At 30.8% G+C, this 21902-nt stretch overlaps 1 protein-coding gene across 3 annotated transcripts in view; it reads left to right on the top strand.

Annotated features, from left to right (window-relative positions):
* The window catches only part of LOC111037496, a 44497-nt gene extending 24364 nt beyond the window's left edge, over positions 1 to 20133 (top strand). For all 3 annotated transcript variants that reach the window (XM_022320114.1, XM_022320117.1, XM_022320115.1), the window contains exons 3-7: positions 4022 to 4312; positions 6739 to 6937; positions 10240 to 10389; positions 14454 to 14588; positions 19122 to 20133. In XM_022320114.1, the coding sequence (XP_022175806.1) occupies positions 4024 to 4312; positions 6739 to 6937; positions 10240 to 10389; positions 14454 to 14588; positions 19122 to 19311 (963 nt within the window). In that variant the 5' untranslated portion in view covers positions 4022 to 4023 and the 3' untranslated portion in view covers positions 19312 to 20133. The remainder of the gene's footprint in view (positions 1 to 4021; positions 4313 to 6738; positions 6938 to 10239; positions 10390 to 14453; positions 14589 to 19121) is intronic.
* Positions 20134 to 21902: the final 1769 nt, after the last annotated feature.

Below are 21902 nucleotides of genomic sequence, written 5' to 3'. Positions count from 1 at the left end.
TTATTCTTTGTTCCTCTGTAGTCTGTATTACTGTGAAGAATAAAAATTATTGCCACATTACGCTCAATATATTATTCCAAACGACTACCTACTCCGCTGCAACTCGTGATGTTTTATAACCGAAATACTCGCATTAAACCAAGAGGGATGTGTTCACGATTATTCGTGCATACAATATATATTACAAACGGGGTGCGTAATGTCTTTGGAGGTCGGTCCTATTATAATATGCTTGTACCCAAACCGTGTGTATAATGGTTTACACACGTGTGGGTATAGGTAATAATATACAATTAAATAGTCACGTATTATAATATTATGTGTTCGTAACCACGGTTACCGTGCACAGATAGCCTCTATACGTGGTGACCGCGGCGACTCCCGAACGGCCAAACGTGATGTCTGTATAGAGGTACGCTTGTACCTATATTCGTGGGTATTATATTGTTCCCAAATGTGTTGTATCCAAGTAAAAAAAAACATTTTGATTTACATCACAAACGCGTGTCTCGCCCATATACGTCGTACACCCTAAACCCGGGCCCGTAATTAACGTTTAACATTTTAATTTTTGACCCATTGCGGGAGGACTACCACCTCACCGTATAGCCGTCGGTCGCCGACGGAGATTTATATATCATCATCGCAGCTTAATTTACAAAATGTTTAGTTTCCACGATGAAATCTTCAAAAGAATGTAGTTTTTTTTCCACTCGAGTAGATCGAGATTTTTAATTTATTAACTTTCTCTCCGAGTGCAGAACCAAAAAAAAACATCACACACGAAAATTAGAATAGTAGACGATTTATGTTTTTCCAGTTTTGAGTTTACTATGGTATAAAAAAAATACTCATACTTACGTTATACTACATGTCTGCATCGTACAATATAATATATAGAGCCTACGCCTAAAGTAATTTTTTTTTTTTCAAATCCCGGTTATAAAGTCACCGTAGAAAATACACAAAATCTGATCTGGATAATAAACTAGATATTGTATCTATAAAAATGTCAACGTTGTATAACTCCATTTTGATTTTTGAGTATTTCGGAGATGAGTTTAATATAGTATATGGCTGCTGTAACGGTAATACAGCTTAAATTTATTTTGGAAGGCATGTTTATTATGAAAACATATTACATTTAAAATACATAACTTATTTATTAGGGATATAAAATGCATTTCTTGAAAATCACTAGAACTATTTCAAAACCAGTTAACGAAGCGTGGCATGTACAAATATGCAAATGCAGACTTAGTATATCTACCTATACAACATAATACTCATAATATATACTCATAATAGTTATTACGATCTTATAAGATATAACTCTCGATATAATTAAATGAATATACAAAATAATTTCAAACCATATGTCATTAGTATTTTATTTAACCTACTAATGGATATTCAGCTGGTCATTAAATTTTAAGTAAGTACCTACACATAGTTTTCATAATATACGTGGTAATTATTTAGAAAACCATGAATTTTACAGAGGTATTTTAAAACTACAGAACACAATGTTCTTCTCAAATTAAATATTATATATGAAACGTAATTTATTTTAATTAATAACTGTGAATCACAAGTATTCTAGGGATGAATATCATAACATTTAAATTTATTATTAGCAAATATAATAATAATGTATTGAATACAATTTTTTGAATTTACCGTTAAAAATATTTTTTATACGTCAGAGCACAGCATCGCATTAATTAGTGATTCGTCACGATCAAGTGTTCCGCGAAGTATACTGCCAAAAGTTTGAGATGAATCGTAAACGGAAACATCAGTCAAACTACAACACTTCAGCAGCAGTCAGTTCAAACACCATCATTATATTATTTATTACTGAATCGCGATACCTATTTAACAAAACAATAAAAAGCTATTGCCTATATTAGCTGTAGTACCGACATAGTATGTGCACCATGCTCAATAAACCGTTGAGTAATAACACAATAGCAGTTACCCAATTAAAAGCATGTGAAATCATCCGAATCGGACCTAAATTTTTTGAAATTTCAATACTTTCATGATATTTGAAACCATATACGACTAACAGTGCTGCGGATTACAGTCGTTTAGTGAACTAGGTGAATTATAGCGTACTACATACACTTACACGTAACTCGTACAATGTACCCAGAGTTATTTAAAATGAATCATCCGATTGCGCCTTGCACCTGGCTTCCTAGGTCACCAGATCTTGCGCCAAGTGACTACTTTTTTAGGGATATATTTTGAATATACTGTGCACGTACCTGCACCATGATTATCGTCGACCACTGCAGATGAGCTAAAAAAATTAGAGGAGTCGATCGCACTTGATCTGCAAAGAAAGCCACATAAAACATATATGTTATATAATATATTATGTTATAGGTACCTTTCAACAAATTTCAAGTATATTATTATTTCATTTAATGTATATCATATTTGTAAACTGTAATATTAGTATATTACTCTGAAGCTAAAATCTACAAATATATTAGTAGGTATTTGAAGCATCGGATGAATCATTTTGAATAACCCAAACTTGGCATAATATTATAATGAAAATCTCTTCGGTGATGGCTGGTAATGCAAACATAGAACAATACCCACCAGCGTAGGTGTATACGACCGGGGTCGATTATAGATTAAGATTTTGAATTATTCTGAGTCACAAAGATTTGTGTTTTTCGTTTTCACGTCGTTGCGTTATACGTGTCGCAGGGATTACATGTGCCAGTCATAATATTATATACATATTATTATTATTATATTATAATATAATTATTTATCACGGGCGTGTGTCATTGACGTTCACTACTGCAGCAGCACATATTATACTCTCAACTTATTAGATTTCTCGGGCTCGCCCACCGATCCAATTTATCTTTGTCAATTATTCACAACGGCTGAATCTCGAAATTAATTACTTCACGATTAACCGTGCATTTAAATACATTTAAGCTGGTTAAATACGAATGTATGTAATGCGTATTTGTTTTTACATCAATATTGCGTAGTCTATAGACTTGCAAGGGTCTTCAACCTTTTCAGGCAGATGCTGGTCGCCTTTTATTATTTTTTAATCCCGTGGCCACGTTTGTAATAAAGACATGGATGTATTAATAATGATTGAAAAAAATGATTTCAAATAAAGGTACATGCTATATTCTTAAAATTTGTTCGAGGGCCTCGACGCCGTTAGACTGTAAAGACCCCCGGTCTAGACCGTCTCGGATGGACCAGCAATATCCATAATAAATAATATAATATGCCCTGCATGTCTATATAGCCACACATAAAAGAAGTCCCCGGAGTATCGCAAAAGATACGTTCAATAATAGAAACAGTCATAATAATGCTAGTTGGATTTAATGTATATCAATATCCGTGTAATAGCTAGTCGTGTAATGTACGACATGTTTTGTATGTTTCGACTTTGTTCCGACATCACTAAATAATTTAATATATTAAATAGAATACTATTTTCCTCAACAATATTAATGCTACAATAATAATAATAATCTTTATTACGGTATAAAAAGTCTATTTATAAATAACATATGCAATACAATTATAGAGTATTTTACATATTATGTTACATAAAAATTATAAATACAATTTTAAATTATACATTTTGAATATTTATTTTTTATATTTAAACTTGATTTGAATACTTACCTATCAATATTACCACATTGAACCAAATCAATATATAAGCCTCACATTACCGGTGGCCATTAAAACGTTTGTAGGAGAAGATGTCAGTATTCTTTAATTTATATATTATTTTTAGTGAACAAAATATCAATAAACATAATAAATATGACCAATAATAATCAACTGCGCTACTGTTGAGATGAGGTTATTGGTGGAATGGTATATTATCAATTTTATATATTATGTTATTGCGTTTGTGTGTCTATATTAGGTATTAGAAAAATATTTTATTTTTCCTTTTAAAATATATTATTTTTATCAGCAGTGTAACTATATATTTTTTTTGTTTTCGTTTTAGGAATGATATACTTTGGGAAATCGTCTCTGTGGACCGCGTTGTTACTGTGGTTGTGGTTCGAGAACAATGTCACCGGCGCAGACGACAACTACAACAATAATAATGGCGTGCATGAGGAGAAAAACACAGCTCACTCGAGGCAGAAACGTCTGCTGTGGATCACCACGGACGGCCGCCTGGCCCTGCCACCCGGCACCAGGCTAACGATAACGCCATCGCTGTCCCTGCCATTTGTCAGGTACCCACCAGACGGGTTCCTGTCCAACATGAGCATCAGCTTGCCATTCACGAGTCAGTGTGATGATTTTTATCAATTTATTTATTTATCTATATATTAGTCCCCCCCCATGACTTGAGTTAAAATTCAGACTTTAAGACGTCTCACTGGTACATTGCATCTCCGACGATATCGCCTTATAATTGTCTACACAATTAAATCAATGAACTGAAAACCTTAGTATTGGTGAGCTTAATTTGCATAATGTTCCCAAGTCTGGCTATTTTTTCACATAACTTTAAATTTTTCAGTGAATTACAATGAACTTAGTGTGTCTAAAAAAAATGTGCACTTACGAATTATTATTATTTGTAATGTACAGTCCATATAGGTGGTACTTGGTTTTACTAACGTACGTCATAACTCTATTTTCTCATTATAAAGAGCATATATTATTATAAATCATTAGATACAACTAGAAAAAAATCGTTAGTCATGTTTATAGTACGCACAATGTCCAATTAAAAACAAAGGTATTTAAAAATGTGTAAACAATTTAATGGTGTGTAGAATTTTTACGCTTTTTGCGTGCGGAAATTAATGAACATTTTTCCCAGATAATGTTTTCAATATTTTCTTTGTATCAGTAGTAATTTTATTCTTCAATTCCATCATTCATTTGTTTTCTAGAATTTCTTTACCATTCCCACATGCCACTGCAAAGACCACCGTGAGTTGGTGTTATACATAACTACTTAAAGAATATTCTAATATTCTAATAAATAAGTCGTTTTTCAGCGGAATAAAAAACAGAAATTCATCACTTTTGTCCGACTGAGTTCGATTTTTACCTATATCTATGTATTATAGTTGTTATAGCTGTAATGACTACCGATGCTACCAAAATATACAGCTCGCGGTGTATTCGATGTTCATAACCTAATATTATTTATGCCTAATGATATGAATATGTACAATATTATAATAGGCGTACTAGAAAACTGTCTACAGATGAGTGCACGTACCTAATATGAATTTCGTGTGTTTTTATGATAAAATTGGACGCATACAAATAACTAATAAGTGATAGTATATATAATTTAATCCTATAGTAATTATTACAACTTCTGAGGAGATGATTACAACATTTCTTTAAAAACATTTGGCAAGTACAATTTGAAAACTTAGCGTTTATTTGTTTACAAAACACGAGATCGATCTAATGTCATATAAATATAAATATAATAGTATATGAAATGTATTATTTAAATGATATATATATTAATATTATGACGAGCTCGCTTGAACGTTAGTCAGTCGAATAGTCGTGTGATTTTTTTTATAAGATATACACTTCAACTAACTATCAGGTTACTTATATTGATTACACCATACACATATATATATAATATACATCAATTCGTTATTTATATTTAAAAAATTTTGAATTATTCAAAAAAAAAAACCACTTCACTGAAAAAAAATTAAAAAAATAAAATCAAAATTATGTTAGGTTCAGTGCTGCTCTCTACATATAATACATATATCATGTGGCCACTCCTATGTTATATACATTACTAAGATTTACACTTAAAATATTTTGAATCAATCCAAAAAAAAAAAAACTACACTGAAAAAAAAATAAAAATAAAAATAAAAATCTTGTTAGGCTCAGAACTGTCCCACCACACATGTAACATTATATATATATATATATATCATGTGACCACTCCTACAGTTAGTTATTATTGTACTGCATTATACCTCACAACTGATGATAGGTATTCGATATTCACTCAATATGTGGTCTGCCCAATTATTAAGCCGAACCGAGTTTACAATTTATACGTTTTTAGACAAACGATAAGAATCTGGGACAAGTTTAGTGCGCGTTTACATCAAAAATTGATTTTATACTTTTTAAGGTCTCGATTTATCATCGCCTACAAAAGTAATGGCAATTAAACGAGTAAAATAATAACTTCCGAGTTAATACTTAACTTTTCGGCTGCATGATTCGGCCGACCGGTGAAACTATCACATACCTACTGCAGTAAATAGGTACATTAGAAGACTAATAAAATCTTTTTACGCATACTTTAGTGCACATCATATGCTATATTTTGTAGGTCAATATTGTTTATTGTATTTTTATTGAGTTGTCGTCGTCTAAATCTATACACGTAATAACTATATAATATAATAAACCTACAACTGCATAGATGGGTTATGACATCAGCTGCAGTTTTAGACGTTATACACTTCTAAAAGTTAGTAAAAATTCCTAAATCGGAACAATCGTAATAATATATTTAGAGTGGTGAAATTTACGATCCATAAAAATTTAAATGTATTTTTTATAAGCCACCTTGCAGTGCCCTATCATAAAATAAAATAAATAACAAATATTTGAATTCCTTAGGTACAAAACCGGATTTATGTCTTTGCAAAATATTTTTCTATATTTATATTGTTTTGTTTTTAAATGTTACTTATATAGTCGACTTCGATGGCTTGGGCCTGACCGATAATCAGAATCCGTTCGGCGCCTTCCCACCGATATTGGCCAGAAGCATGGGCAGGCAGATGGGATCGGTACTCGCCGACTATGTGTCTCAACTCATGGACGGCCGGAGATCGACTAGATCTGTTCCAACGTTACCCAAACCAATACACTCGTACTTCCAAGGAGGTGAAAGGTAAACCATAAAATGCATAAAATAACATGTAAATAATCTTTGAATAATTCAGAAAAACACACGATAGAATACTAATAAAAATACTAAATAAAATACTAATACTAATCAAAATAGGTTGACACATTTATGTTGTTGTTTTAATCGCGTGTTCATAAATCGTAAATTATTACGATTTTAAAATTATTCTCCAACTATATTCAGTAAATATAACCATTGGTTACGAGCAATATTAAATGCGAAAAGAACGTTCTTAACGAGTTATGAATAATAATATGAATTATTTTAGCACGCATCAATATTATATTATGTTGCTTTTGATCAATCTAAAAATATCTGTTGACAAGAATAGTTTTAAAACAATATTATGTATTAAAAATAATAAAAATAATAAAAAACAAATAAAATGAGCAATATTTTTAAAAACGTTTATATCACATGTTCTTTTTATATTCTATAATATGACTAAATATATATGGCTATTTTATAATTTCGAATAAATTAAATATACAAAACTGTATTTAAAATATTTATATTATTATAATAGTCTACACAGGACACTTCGTAGTACAAAACATCTCAAAAATTTTAAGTCTTGTAGTATACTTAAAAATTTAAAAAATCAGATTTTGAATAACTGCATTATTGAAGAAAAAAGGAGGTGGTGAGCATGCTTGCTGAAGCATCCTTTTAGTACATACAGCATATACACACGAATTAATTGTAAATAGTATATAAATCATATAGTGTATAGTTTAATATACTCTTATGGTTTTGTATTCAAAAAATTAAAATTAAAACAGTTCATAGGCATATTTTAAATGAATGAGTTAAAATTAATATTCTTTCTCCAATACTACAGTAAAAATCGTCAGGTCTATACTATTTTTTTTCTACCTACTGTTTATGAGTAACTTCGAGTATACGCTGTAGTAGATTTCAATAAATTTAAATATGTTTTGCTTATTTAAACTTGAAACCAAACAAATATTCTAAATTTTAATTTTACACATGATATATTTGTTGTTATCTCAACTTAAAGCACGGTTTGTAAATTTAACTCGAAAAGTAGCGAATATACAACGGGAACTTGATCGTATCTTGCAAACACAACTATCAACTATACCCTGAAACACAAGATTTATAGATATATGTTAGAGCTGTTAACAGCGATATCTGCACCAGTACACAATGTCTTATCAATTGTTGTAATTTACATTCAAATATAGCATCAGTTAATCGCCAAGGAATATGCGTAGCAACCACTAAAATTGAGAAACTTACATAGTTATAAAAAGAAATACGACCGAGTTATTTATGAGTTTTAAGTGTAACATTAATTTTTTCCATTCGCGCATCAATAAATAAAAATGTATTTACTAAAAGTAAAACCTAAATAAACATAGAAACTTTTTCATAAATAATTGAAAGATACAATTATTGAATTATGTACATTTATTAAATATCATATGTATTAAAAATGCATACAACTGATATAACTGAACGCTTCTAAATAAACAATAAATTAAACACCTCAAACTTTTAAAAGGATGATTAAATTGAATAACGTCATGAATAAATAATGTAAGAACTGTTTTGAGTATTAACGTTACAAGATACTATATAAAGATATCAAACTATTATAATTTCTACTGTTACATAAGTGAATAATAATAATGATGGGGTTTTTCTAGTTTTGACATCTGGAAAAATGGAAGTTTCAAACTTCACTATACTGAGATTTTGTATTATATATCTTTACCAGTATTACTGCTATGACTCGAAATACAATTTTTACTTTTTTTGCTGTGGAACGCTTTATTCGTATTTTTTCTTCATAAATCACGAACAGGTGCCATTTGCCGTGTTATAAATTTCAACGTAGGATTCTTGTTGCGACACGCAGCGTATTCCCGTGGCATTTACTCTCACAAAGTATATAGTTGAAATTCGAAAAATGTGTTTTATATTTTTATTTCAAACGTTAAGAAAAATTGCAAAAAGCCATAATCGTTTTCCACGACAATCGTAGGTATGATGCCTATTCTGTTCACAGCAATATCAGTTTTCAATGTAAGTACACCATACGCACACATATTGTGCGAAAACCCATTTCACCTTATATGTACACAACACCTACACGTCAAGACGCATCGTATATTATTATAATGGACAAGAGTAGGTACTTAAATATGCACCATTTTAATGTAACATTACATTGTATGATACGCTTAATGAAACGTAATTTTTTCGATAACAGCTGATAATATGTGGTAGATACGGTATACCTACACATTATGCACACTGCACCTCATCCGCATTTCTCACGATCGTATGTTACGCGGCTAAATACGTTTTATTTGACCGACATTACACGCATCATATGCATGTATAAATTATTATTATATATCTATGTAGGTATACATAATTTATAGATCGTATCTGTTATAATGAATAATTGCCGTATTAATATTCCGACCAGAAACCGCCGCCGTGGTGGATGGCGGTTACGCGGAGTAACCAGCTTGGTCCAAGTTCACGGGCACCGCGAGCAGACAGGTTTTGGCAGCCTGCTGCAACAATGACTGCGTTTTAAAAGTAAAACAACAAGACCCGTTTACAGCTGACCGTTGACCAATTAAAATGGGTAAAGGGCGTTGGGAAAGTCCCGTGACGACGCCAGGTAATGAGGAGCGGCCGATTGAAAATGGAATAACCCAAACCTCTATGAGCCTCGGCGCTTCGGCGAAAATAAATAATAATACATCAGACCGTATGCGATAAATTATATTATTATTACGATGATATAGTGACACACACACACGCACACACATACGTGCGTAACAAAGTAGGTTTATGTGTGTGTGTGTGTGTGTGTGTGTGTGTGTGTGTAACAACTAACAGAGAAGCTGCGCAGTTATAGCTATAGCAATTCTAATTTGTCCAAGTTATAAAATAGAACTTTTCTTAGCGAATAACTGAATGTAAGTATTGGAGATTTCTTTGAGAATTTCGTTTAATTCGAATAAGTATTATATAATTATCACTATTACCACAACGCACACACATGTTTTATATTAATAAGTACACATCAACTTGACGTTAACAGATTAATGACGGGTTGCATGAACAATCACTAAACATTTAACGAATCAATAGTGATCCAATGATCCCTTAAACATGGTTTAGCGGCCCATGATTGGTCCATTAAATTTTATTGGGCCATTAAATTAATAATTTTTTCATGCAACCCGGCATAAGACAATTATTTTTGAAAATACTATAAATATATTATGTCTTTGCAGAGCTCTGCTGTTTACCGTCGTCGAGGACCTGTTGACAAACTTCGGAATGGACGGCAAAGCGTGTCTGCTCCGAGCCATATGCGAAGTTCACGGGCACCAGTCCATACACAAATTTGGTTTCATCGGTGAATTTCTTCAGCTGTTCCTCACGTAAGTGCATCAAATATGAAATGATATATGAACGCTAACAAAATTGAATATAATTTCACGATATGTATATATTTATGCACAGTGACATTTGTAATATTATAAACAGACAACTATACGATTAATTCTGCGAGTCTTTGCGACGATAATATATTTATACTCGGTCGTATTTGAGGGCGGACACTTGAGGGTAAAACTATTATAGTTTAAGAAATGTATACGTAGGAACACGAAAACCACCATGTAGAGATGTATAGAATATTATTTACGGTTTGCTCTCTCCGGTCATGTTTATGAATAACACAATTTTTCGCCCATTAAATGCAAGATTAAACAATGAAACTCACATATTTTCATACAATACATTTACCATCCCATAAAATATATGATACTGTATCATAAATTCATAATTATTTACCGTTTATTTCATAATATTATAACACGCGTCCAAAACATATACATGCAAGTATAAAAACTCCAATGACCAAAGGTGTTGTCGCGGTTAGAGCAAAACAACTTTCCAACGAAAAGTAGAAAAATGACACCGGCTATTAAATGACTTGCAGGAGATACGACTTTGTATAAATGAAGGCAACGGGTCATTGCATAAAATGTAAGCCGGATTTTTTTTTTTTAATAATCATTTTTGCAATCGCTATATAAACTCAGCGCCATGTGCCAAACCGGAAATGCCATGCACACGTGGCATGCGGAATAAACTACCGGTAAAATAATATAAATACATTGGTAGGTCGCTTATCACAAACATAACTTATAAATATGAACTTACCGTAGTGGAAGTATGTCAAATAAATTACAGAAAACTATTAGTATACCAAATCCCTAATATATCAAACAGTCGAGGATATTCGACATATGTAGCCGATAATAATGCATTAAGAGTGCTGTTTGATGTACATATATATTATATATTATATATTTATATATAAGCTATATGTGTGAAGCAACATACAATTTAAATATAAAAAACTATGGTGTTTAAATAATGTACAGAAAAAAAGATTTTAAATACTAACAAACCACTGAAATTTACTAGGTGTGTAGGATAAAAAAAAATAACATTAAAATAATGATAATAATTTTATAATAATCAAAATAATATAGGTAATTCTTATTTGGAGAAATTTAATGATTTATGTCGTTTGTAAAAAAAAACAATATATAGACCAGACAAAAATACAAAATCATAATTTTTTTTTTTTTATTTGACTAATTCAATCTATACAATATTAATTTTGTATAAAAAACATGATAGATGGTTAGAAAGAAGACAAAATACAACAGAGGAACTTGAGTGGAGAAGCCGCCCACTGACGACACTCCGGACAAAATCATAATATAATATAATAAATATTATATTATACAAATTAGTGTCTATTTTTATTAACTTCTAGCAAAAGGCCAATACTATTATAGCATATATGTTATTAATTCTCACAATGTTTTAATATTAAAAAATAAAACATTATATAAAATACCGTATGTTTGTCCGGTGGAATATTTAAATCGAAAATATTTTAAGATAGGAATGTAAGTATAAAATACATTATGAATAACTATACTTGATTTGTCCGATCCTGTTGCACTCTTGGTTCGATATGTTGAAATCGGTTTACGGGGCGCCCATGTCAATATCGACCTAAAAAATTAACATAATTTATTAAAAACCATCTAGGCGTATTAAAATATATTATAAAAAACAATTTAAATAGTAGAAACGAACAGTTTTTCTTCTACGATTAGAAATCACTAAGTCATGTGGTATTTCTTGTTAGTATATTTTTGACACGTATCATTAACAAAATATCAACTTAACAGTATAATCGGTTGGAATAAAAAAAGAAAAGTTTTGTTGATAGATATGTTCACCTGCCGCGTTAGGCTCTTTCGAAATAATAAGATGATACTTACCTACATTTAAAAACCAAACAATTTATTGCCATCCCAATGAACGTCTCTAGTTAGAAAAAAAAACCAGATATTTATCTCAAAAACACCCAATCGATACAAGTGGTCCACAGACGTCTGTGACATAACTACCAATATAATATATTATTAAATAAATAATACATATACCAGGCAAACCATTTAAAAAAAAAAGACACTCATTTTAATAAAAATATTTAAGAATGTTTTTTACTTAATTTTAATTTATTAAAAAATAACATCATTTCTGAAATAAAGTATTTTTATTATTTTTTCTCATTATTTTTTGAGTTTTTTAAACTTTGTTAATGAAAATACTCATTTTTCATTCCGTATTCTAAAGTAGAATAGTTTTGGAATTTTCCATACATAATAATGGAACTGTGCACCAGTATAATAATATGTTATAATTCAAAACAGAAAAAAACTTTAAAATAAAAACAATAAAAAATTATAAAATTATAATTTTCTCCCAAAAATGTTCTTTAATAACGTTTTAAAATTAGGTAAAAGAAATATTTTCAAAAACTTTATTGTTTTCTTAAGTTAAATGGATCACCCCGTATATAACAAGTATATAATTTAATATTTATTATAGTTCTATATCCAATACGCACCCATCCAGGGACATAGGTACACACCAAAAGTGATTTGTGGGATAATGGGTCGATCCTCCCACAGTTCGGACAGGTAGACCAAAGCTTTTTTTCAGATAGATAATAATATAAAATAATCAGGTACTCTGTAGTCTTAATATTTATAGTAAAATTAGTTCAATATCCTGCGATCCTTCCTCCTTGGGAAAATTGCAGAGTGTTTATTAGCACATAATATTATTATATTAACGATAAGTCTTATAATATTAATGATATTATATAACTACTTCGCTGCCGTCATGGTGTTTGTGTGCTGTACACGCTATAAACTAATATTTTTCTACGAAAATCGTACGCAGACCATATCCTTGAGACAAGCAAGGTATTATAATAATAATGCTATGTACCAAGGTATAATATCGAAATTAAATTTCTGATATCATTCATGTGTATAATATGCGCACAAACCGATCGACGACCTCAAGTATACTGAGGGTGGTTTCGCCGCAGAGAACTTTAACGTTATTATATTGCAGTAATTTTAATCGCGGTAGAATGATTAATTCACGAATATAATATAATACGTATATATTATATCAATATGTGTGTGTATTAAGCACATAGGCATGTAAATCAATGACGTCGATTTAGTCGACGGAATTCACAGAGCACACCGTCTTAATAGCGTTTCGACCCGGTCAAACCATCCGTCGTGAACTGTACAACGGTCCTCATCTTCATTTATCGCTTTTCCGACCGGTTACAGTATAATTATTATTATATTATTGTTTTATACTGCAAGCGGTTTCGAGTATTGCGCAATCGCGTGCTGTAACAACTGTACGTATATAATAGTATGTACTTTTCGACGAAATCCAATCAAAATTATTATTGTTTCTATTACGCGTTGCTTACCTATAAAATAATATATAAAATACTGTTACGATCAGTCATGGATCCAGAGCATAGGTCCGAGGGGGGGGGGCACAATTTTATAACAACGCAAAATATACAATATAGGTACCACTGTATCTAACCTCTCTTAACGGATACCTAGCAACAGCAGACGTTTTTTTGAACTTCAACTACAGACTTTGTGCATATCTGAACCCTCGGAATACCGGACAAAATTTCATTGACAGTGAGTGCCCGGTGTTTAGTGATTTCACTGTTTAGTGTTATATATTATTATTATAAATACAGTATTTATAATCAATGGGTGTATCCAGTGGTAAGCACTTATATGTCCGGGGGGGGGGGGGGCTATGATCGATTACATGCGCGTCTGTGGTCTTCGCCTATTTCGTAACGTAACATTTAGATGATCCCGAGTGTATAATATTATTATAATAATTTTTTTGCCTGTTCAAATTATTAAAAATCTAGGTCGTCCCCCGTGTATATAGTATAGGAATGCACAACAAGTAAAACTGAACGATGTTTTAGTTTTGATGCTGCAGATAATTATGTCTTATAATCATAATAATAATATTAACGATGAATATTTCTGTAATTATTTTGCAGGGCTAGTAGATCTACGTACGCTGATTTAATGAAAGACTACGTGACTGCCGAAACCGTTGGCAAACACAGCAAAGAATGTTACCCTTACTTTAAGGAATGTCCAAAGTCGTTGTTCACCAACAATCACAACTATTCGTAAGTTTTGTTACAGTAGAAGAAATATTATACATATAAGATTTAACAATATTTATTTATAATAATACTTAATAATTTTGGTAAGAAGGATAAAATGGCCATTTGGGTTTTCTTCACAACATAACGCTGAAATTGCTTATGCAATTTGTCCCAAAAACCTCCGAAAAAATGTAATTGGGGCCAGATTTAAAAATAAAGTATGCTAATTACTAATTTGTGCCTCATAAAACGTGATAAAAGGGCATCGTGTAATCTACGCAACCTTGTACCCACAAAATATTAATTTGTGCCATTTTTCACCTAATCAAAATTATAATTTATGCAACTTTAAAATAATTTATAATAATTTTTTTTTGAAACAACTTATTCATATGTGTTTTATCATTTTATATTTTATTCATCTATTAAGTCTTAGTAGATGCGTTTCAAGAAAAATATTTAAATATTTAACAAAATAGATTAAAAGATGTATGCTGATAATATATACTATACTAATAATATTGTATATAAGTTTATCATACATTGTAAATAAAAAAGAAATATTTCAGTTAAACTATAACAAAATATGTAAAAAATAATCAGGAATATTAAAATGTATTGTCCAATTATCATCCATATTATTAAGAGTCACGTTATTATTAATATTCACTTTCTATTATGCGCTATATTGCTGATATGAGCTCGGTCAATTTATCAGTTAAATTCTAATTATTGAAATTGAGATTTCATCACTATTATCAGTTGCATTATTTTTGACTAGTTACATGTGTTAGAGTTTTATTTTTTCGATTTTTCACCTCTTTGGTTTTAGGGAAGCGAATTCGCCTACTTTTGATTATATAGGTATGCAAATAATTATCAAGATCGTTTCACTGTAAGTAATAAAATGTTATTTGAACCATTTTTTCAAATCAAATGGGTATATTATGACATTTTTACATATTGTAATACGAGTCAAATACCTACTTTAGGCCAAATAATATCTTAATAAGGACTGACATGCAGTTCACCCGACCAGTGTGTATAAATTGGCCACCATTTGTAATTTTTTTTCATACTGATCATTAACTATTTAAAATTAAAAACAAATTTCAAAAAAATAAATTAGAATATATAACATTTAAGAGGTTGTACAGTTAAATAATCGGTAAATTATTTTGTATACCTTTTTTGATAAAAAAAAACGTAAAAAAATGCATCAAACCTTAGGTTAGCCACTTGTGTATACCCTTCCAGTAATAATAATATATTATGATCTTGCATTAACTCGTTTCTGGGATATTTTATATGTCGTACTGTACGGAGGGATCGAAAGTTCAATATGTTTCCAACGAAGCGTGGGCGGGCGTTATTGGCAAACAAAAGAGCGAAAAAACGTATTCCCGAAATGAAAAAATAAAACAAGGTCTCCTCATTTATCAATCAGTATTGACAGTCACGTTTAATGGGACACCTATTGAATGGCGAAATTAAAAAAATACACTAATTTCACACATAGGCGGCATTTCTATGAAAATCACACCGGCCGACAACACATGATGCGCGAGAAAGTGACAACTACCTATCTTTAATATAATAATAATAACGTGTGTCCTTCGGTCGCGTTTTTATCGGAATGTATACCAATTTATATTATTATTATTATATTAACATCGGAAAGCGAGCGAATTCATCGACGAATACTGAACAGCGTGCTTATAATATAAAAATGCGCTCCGAAAAATTATCGTAACCCAATTTCTCGCCGTTAAAGGCCGAGTGGCTGTGCAGTAGAGTATAATATAAATAATTATAATGACAACAATATTACCACGGGAAATAAATTTAATTATATATTTTTTTTATTCAGCGATATTATATTTATGTAACACGAGGTTTTATTTGTATAATAAACTACACTGAAAAACAGCACGTTATAAAATGGCTGCACATAATAGTTGTGTTGCTCGACTTATTCAACGATAAAAATTAATTAACATTATATTCTAATGACACATTTTAAAACAAAAAATTACAAACAGCAAATTGTTCAAAAGATTTGATTGAGTTTTGTGTGAGGTACCTATTATATTGGCTGCAATATACGCAGATACACTATACAATATCATACATAGATATGGTATTCGTATTATATGTGTACCCACTATAAATTGTCCGTATAGAATTTTGAAAAAGTAGAGCGTAAGTACGAGTACATTATGAAAATACAAAAGCTCATAGACATGATCAGCCATGACCTATATTGAAAATTATACATAGGGATGAATTTATTATTCAATTTTGAGAATAAATTTTAGCATTACCCAGAATACACCAAGTGGAGGCGATTCTCACTATCCACTATAGGAATATTATCGTTTTTATTTTATTGAAATTTGTGAAAAATCGTTAATATTAGGTTTATTAACACAATACCAAATCATCGTTTAAAAAATTGAATCCTAAATTTGGGAGTTAAATAAATGTTATAATACGATTCAATTTTGTACACAATATTACACATTATCTGTAATATATTACCAATTTTAACTAGATCGAATTTACTACCTATAATATTAAATGATGTAATTTTATCTGTAAAAAATACTAAAATAATGATCGGTGTTATAGCCTTCTTACCAGCTATTTCTTGCCATCCTTAAATAAATCAATCAATTGATATAATTTTGCTTTTCGTCGTTTCAATTGAATAATTTCTTTTATGTTCTACATTTTGAATGGATATATAATATATTAAAAATTGTGAGAATAATATCAAACAATCGAGTTAATTGTGTGTTATTGTATTTATTTATTTTGTTGATTTGAAAAAAAATACAAATAATTATGGTATAAAGTATGGCATATTTTAAAAACTTTTGATTCGATAAAAAAAATACAAATATTTAATTGAAAAGTTTTTTTTTTGAAATGAGTTATTTGTGATATTGATATTATATTATATTCATTCTCAACGTCTGCAAATCACGTGATTGCATGAAACAGTTTTAAACCATACTGGCAACATAATAGTATTTATTCAGTTATTAAATATATTTACTGTAAATTAATTAAAGTTTCGTATTTTATAAATTAAAAAATATTATATCGTTGTTAATTTATTATGCTATTTAGTCGATTGTCAATACTCAATAGTCAGTCTGCTTTACTTGATACATTATCTAATTGAAAAATAAAATAGTTTGCAACTGTTCAAAAACGTACAGATGACTATTTAATCCATAAAATATGGAAATAATGTATCAGTCTTCGTTGTCAAGGGAGATTATATGATAGATGATACTGTATACCTACCATAGATATCATGGGTATAGGTTTATAGCTTAATCGGATAACATATTTATCTACCATGCACACAATATCAAAATTAATGAATAAAAAACACAATTAATTAATTGTTTTTGTAAATTCTTGTAATTGTATATACTCCATTAAGACAATCAAACGTAGGTACTTATTATATTAGATATAACCAGGATAAAATGTCGTTAAATGTATTTAATAAATTATGTACGGGTAATAAAATACTGTCGTGCTATGATTATTTTGTATCCATAAAAATAACAATAACTATAACTTTTCGTGTTCACTTTCAAAACGATTTCATCGCGCACTAATGATACCTAGCTAGCATATCGTCAATATAATAATAATAAATGCGTAATCGAGTAATCGACGTTATCTCATCTATTAAAGGTTTAGTTCGGTGTCTATATAATATCGTGTCTTTCACTCGTGTTTGTAAAGAAGTATCTAATTTTCATAGGACTACTGTTCTGATGGTTATTAACACGTGTGCCCGAAAACGAACAATAGACATAATGTAATTTAATAATTTATAATGCATCGTATAAATGTACAACAATGAGGTAAAACCGATGACGATCATTCCGCACCGCTGTCAGTCCACCCGTTCTTTGATTTTAAGTGGTTGGTGGTCGTTGTAAAATCTTAAAGAAAACAAAAATGTATGGCATAATATTATAATAACATGCTGAAACCAAACGAGCTCCATGGATAGTTTGTGTTGTAAGCCTAAAAGGGTTGATATGTGGATTAGACCCTAGAACGGGGATAGGGTTATTTTGAATTCGAAAAACAAATTTAAAAAACGTTAAAAAAAAAACAAAATTCGATAGCCCTAGTGCATATTAAACCACATGTGCTCAATAGAATATTGCTCTATCCACATAACTCTATAGAACTCATCAAATAGCTTCCCACAAGCCATTATTGTCGTGGACTATAATTTACCTGGCCCGTAGACAGGACATTTTTTTTAATTTAATTTTTTTATATACATTAGGTGGTATATGAAGTTTTCATTAATTCTAATCGCATTTTTTGATTCCTGCGTCGCCACCATGTACATACAGCTTTGATGGGTCCCGTAAACTGGAGCCGAATTCCCAGGGTATAACCCTTCGAAAACATTAACCGTTGATCCCTGTATAATAATATATGTATTATATTAAGTATTATACCATCATATAATCACATGGACTTTAACGCTTGGTTTGCTGTGGTTTCCAGGAAAAACGATCTGTCACCCGACGACGAGGACGAAGATGGCGAATCGGTGTCGGCCGACGACGACGAAGACGGTGGAGGCGGTGGCGATAACTACAGGGACGGCAACGAGGTCGACGACGACCGTAGGAAGTCATCGTCGGCGAGCGGCGGATCAAAAGTGACGGTGAATCCGGCACCGTTGGCCATGTGACCCGGTTGAACGCAATCACCCGGGTGAATTTATCACTCTCCGCCGCGTGCAATGATCGTTGAATAATCGTCTCCCGGACGAATTTCGTTTGTATATATTATTTTAAGTGTGTGCGTGTCTGTGCGTGTCTGTGCGTGTGTGTACGTGTCCGGACACTTTCCCGCTGTCGGGTTAAATCTACTCACGCGTTTTCTTTTTCCTCCGCTTCCCATCCACGCCCACCCCGCTCCGTCTCACAAACAACCCCCAGCACCCCCCCACCCCCGTCTCACCACCACTCCTCCCCACAGCTCCGTATATTGTAAATAGTCCAGAGGGACTTACATTTTATATACAGACGTCTCTTCTTCAAGACCGCGCGGGTTCCGTGCAATCGAGTACCAATATACGGTCTGTTATATTATCATATTATTTTATCATCGGACTCGTCGTGATGCGAGTTCTCTGTACAATTTACGAGGAGTTTTCTGCAACGCAATCCCCTCGTCGACTGGCACACTTGGCGTTTTATTCGACTGGCGTGCAAATACCGTTAAAAAATCGACCACCCGAAGAAAGGCTGTACAATATAATACAGTGCCACAAAATAATCACGATAAAAAATGATGCCCGGAAATTCAGATCCCCAAGTCCAACAACCGCTTATTTATTTTTATTAGGTATTTCTATTATTTATTAAAAACGCATCATTGTTTATATTACACCGGAACACGCATAATATTATTATTATACGCAATACACTGTAGGGACATTCGAAATTCACGTCGGAGGCGTCTTTTCCGATGATAAGCCGCTGCCCAGTGCGTATCATTATATTTTATTTACATTATTATTATATAAACATTCAAATATCATAATTATTATTATTATTAATATTTACACACAGTTATCGTATACGTTATTCGCACCGAAACGTAACAAAAAGAGGACTGTTTCAAATGTATTTTTTCTCTTTTTGTTTCGTTTCGGATCATATATTATATACATACTAGTATACTACATAATATATCATTATATTATTTATATATATATATGTATTTAAATACGTAAACACAAACAAATGTATAGTTGTAGCCTTAGAAAAATGTAATAGCAGTAATATCAGTATTCGTAATAGCATAGTTATATAATATATTGTATAGTCGTACCTACCTAGTAATTTATAGTGATTTTAGTAGACGCGTATAACATGGGTATACGTGTAGGTAGGTCTCGTACATGTCATAGTATTATACATTATAGTATTGTATTAATGTTATATTCTCAAAATATGTAGCTTATAGGTTGTGCCATCGTCCATTTAGTTTAATTTCATAATCAACCTATTATGATTATTATTAATATTTATTTATTTATTTATTTATTTATACATACATATATTGCGTTGTATTCTATCATTATATTACCTACCTATATAATATTATATATTATATATTAACCCAACCGTTGTAGATAAGTAGACTTTTTATTATTATGATGAACCTACGCGAATTATATTATTATTATTATTATTATTATTATCATAAAATTGTACTGTTATTTATGACATTACACTCATGTGAGGTGTTAATATCGTATGATGGCGATTATAATTTATAATATATCTTGTCTGACGTAAATATATACATCCCTATATAATATATATTGTTTTTCTGTTGTGGGGTTATAATTTATAAAAGGAAATGTTGGTGTGTGTGTGTGTGTTGTGTGTAAGTGATACACAGCGGGAATCCTAAACCAGATGATGAGCAAATTTGTAAATGTTGCATTCATTTTAAAGAGTGGCTCTCACAAGAATTGTTTGGCTCATAAGGTGGCCATATGGTTACAAAAAATAAAATAGTTCGTATCACCAACTGGATATAAATTACACCTGTAATTAATACTCGGCCAAAACCAGCCAAGTATGTATTTCACGAATTTGTTTAAACTATACTGTAAAGTTTACATTCAACCGCGGAATTGAAGACAGAGTAAATGCCTATCATTTTATTTGTCACGGGCTACGCCATGCAGGACCATCTGCAGGTTTCATAATAATTTATAATGTACCCATTCGCTTGGTGAAATTCAGTATTAGTATAATTGCATAATATTATACACCATTTTATATGTGATAACTGATGGTTATGCCATAACTATCCTTCATATTTTAGTTTGGGAATTATAAATTTATTTGGTATACCTATAACTTATATATATACATTGTTTAGACAAAATCTAATTATGTAACACGAAAATTACAATGATTATTTGTATATTTTACTCTTGATTATTTTAAAATAGATACATTTTCGGGCTTGATACAACTTTATTTTTTTAATTGATTTTACGTAAAATTAATTGTTATATATAAACGTAAATAAAAAATAATAATAAAAAAACATAGGTATAGGGGAGACTGCCTTAATACGACACACCATTTTTTTTAAATGGGCATATATAAAAAATTGTATTAATTAACGTAGGTATATTATAAAAAAATATGAAATATGTCATTTTACCCGGGTGATCAGGTAAAATAACATACACGAGTTTGTAGAAGCCTAACCATATAGAAAAAAATATTTTTTTTTTAATGCATTATATAA

The sequence above is a fragment of the Myzus persicae genome, unplaced genomic scaffold (assembly GCF_001856785.1).
Source record: "Myzus persicae strain clone G006 unplaced genomic scaffold, MPER_G0061.0, whole genome shotgun sequence".
Classification (NCBI taxonomy): domain Eukaryota; kingdom Metazoa; phylum Arthropoda; class Insecta; order Hemiptera; family Aphididae; genus Myzus; species Myzus persicae.
This window is presented reverse-complemented; position numbering and strand designations above follow the sequence as displayed.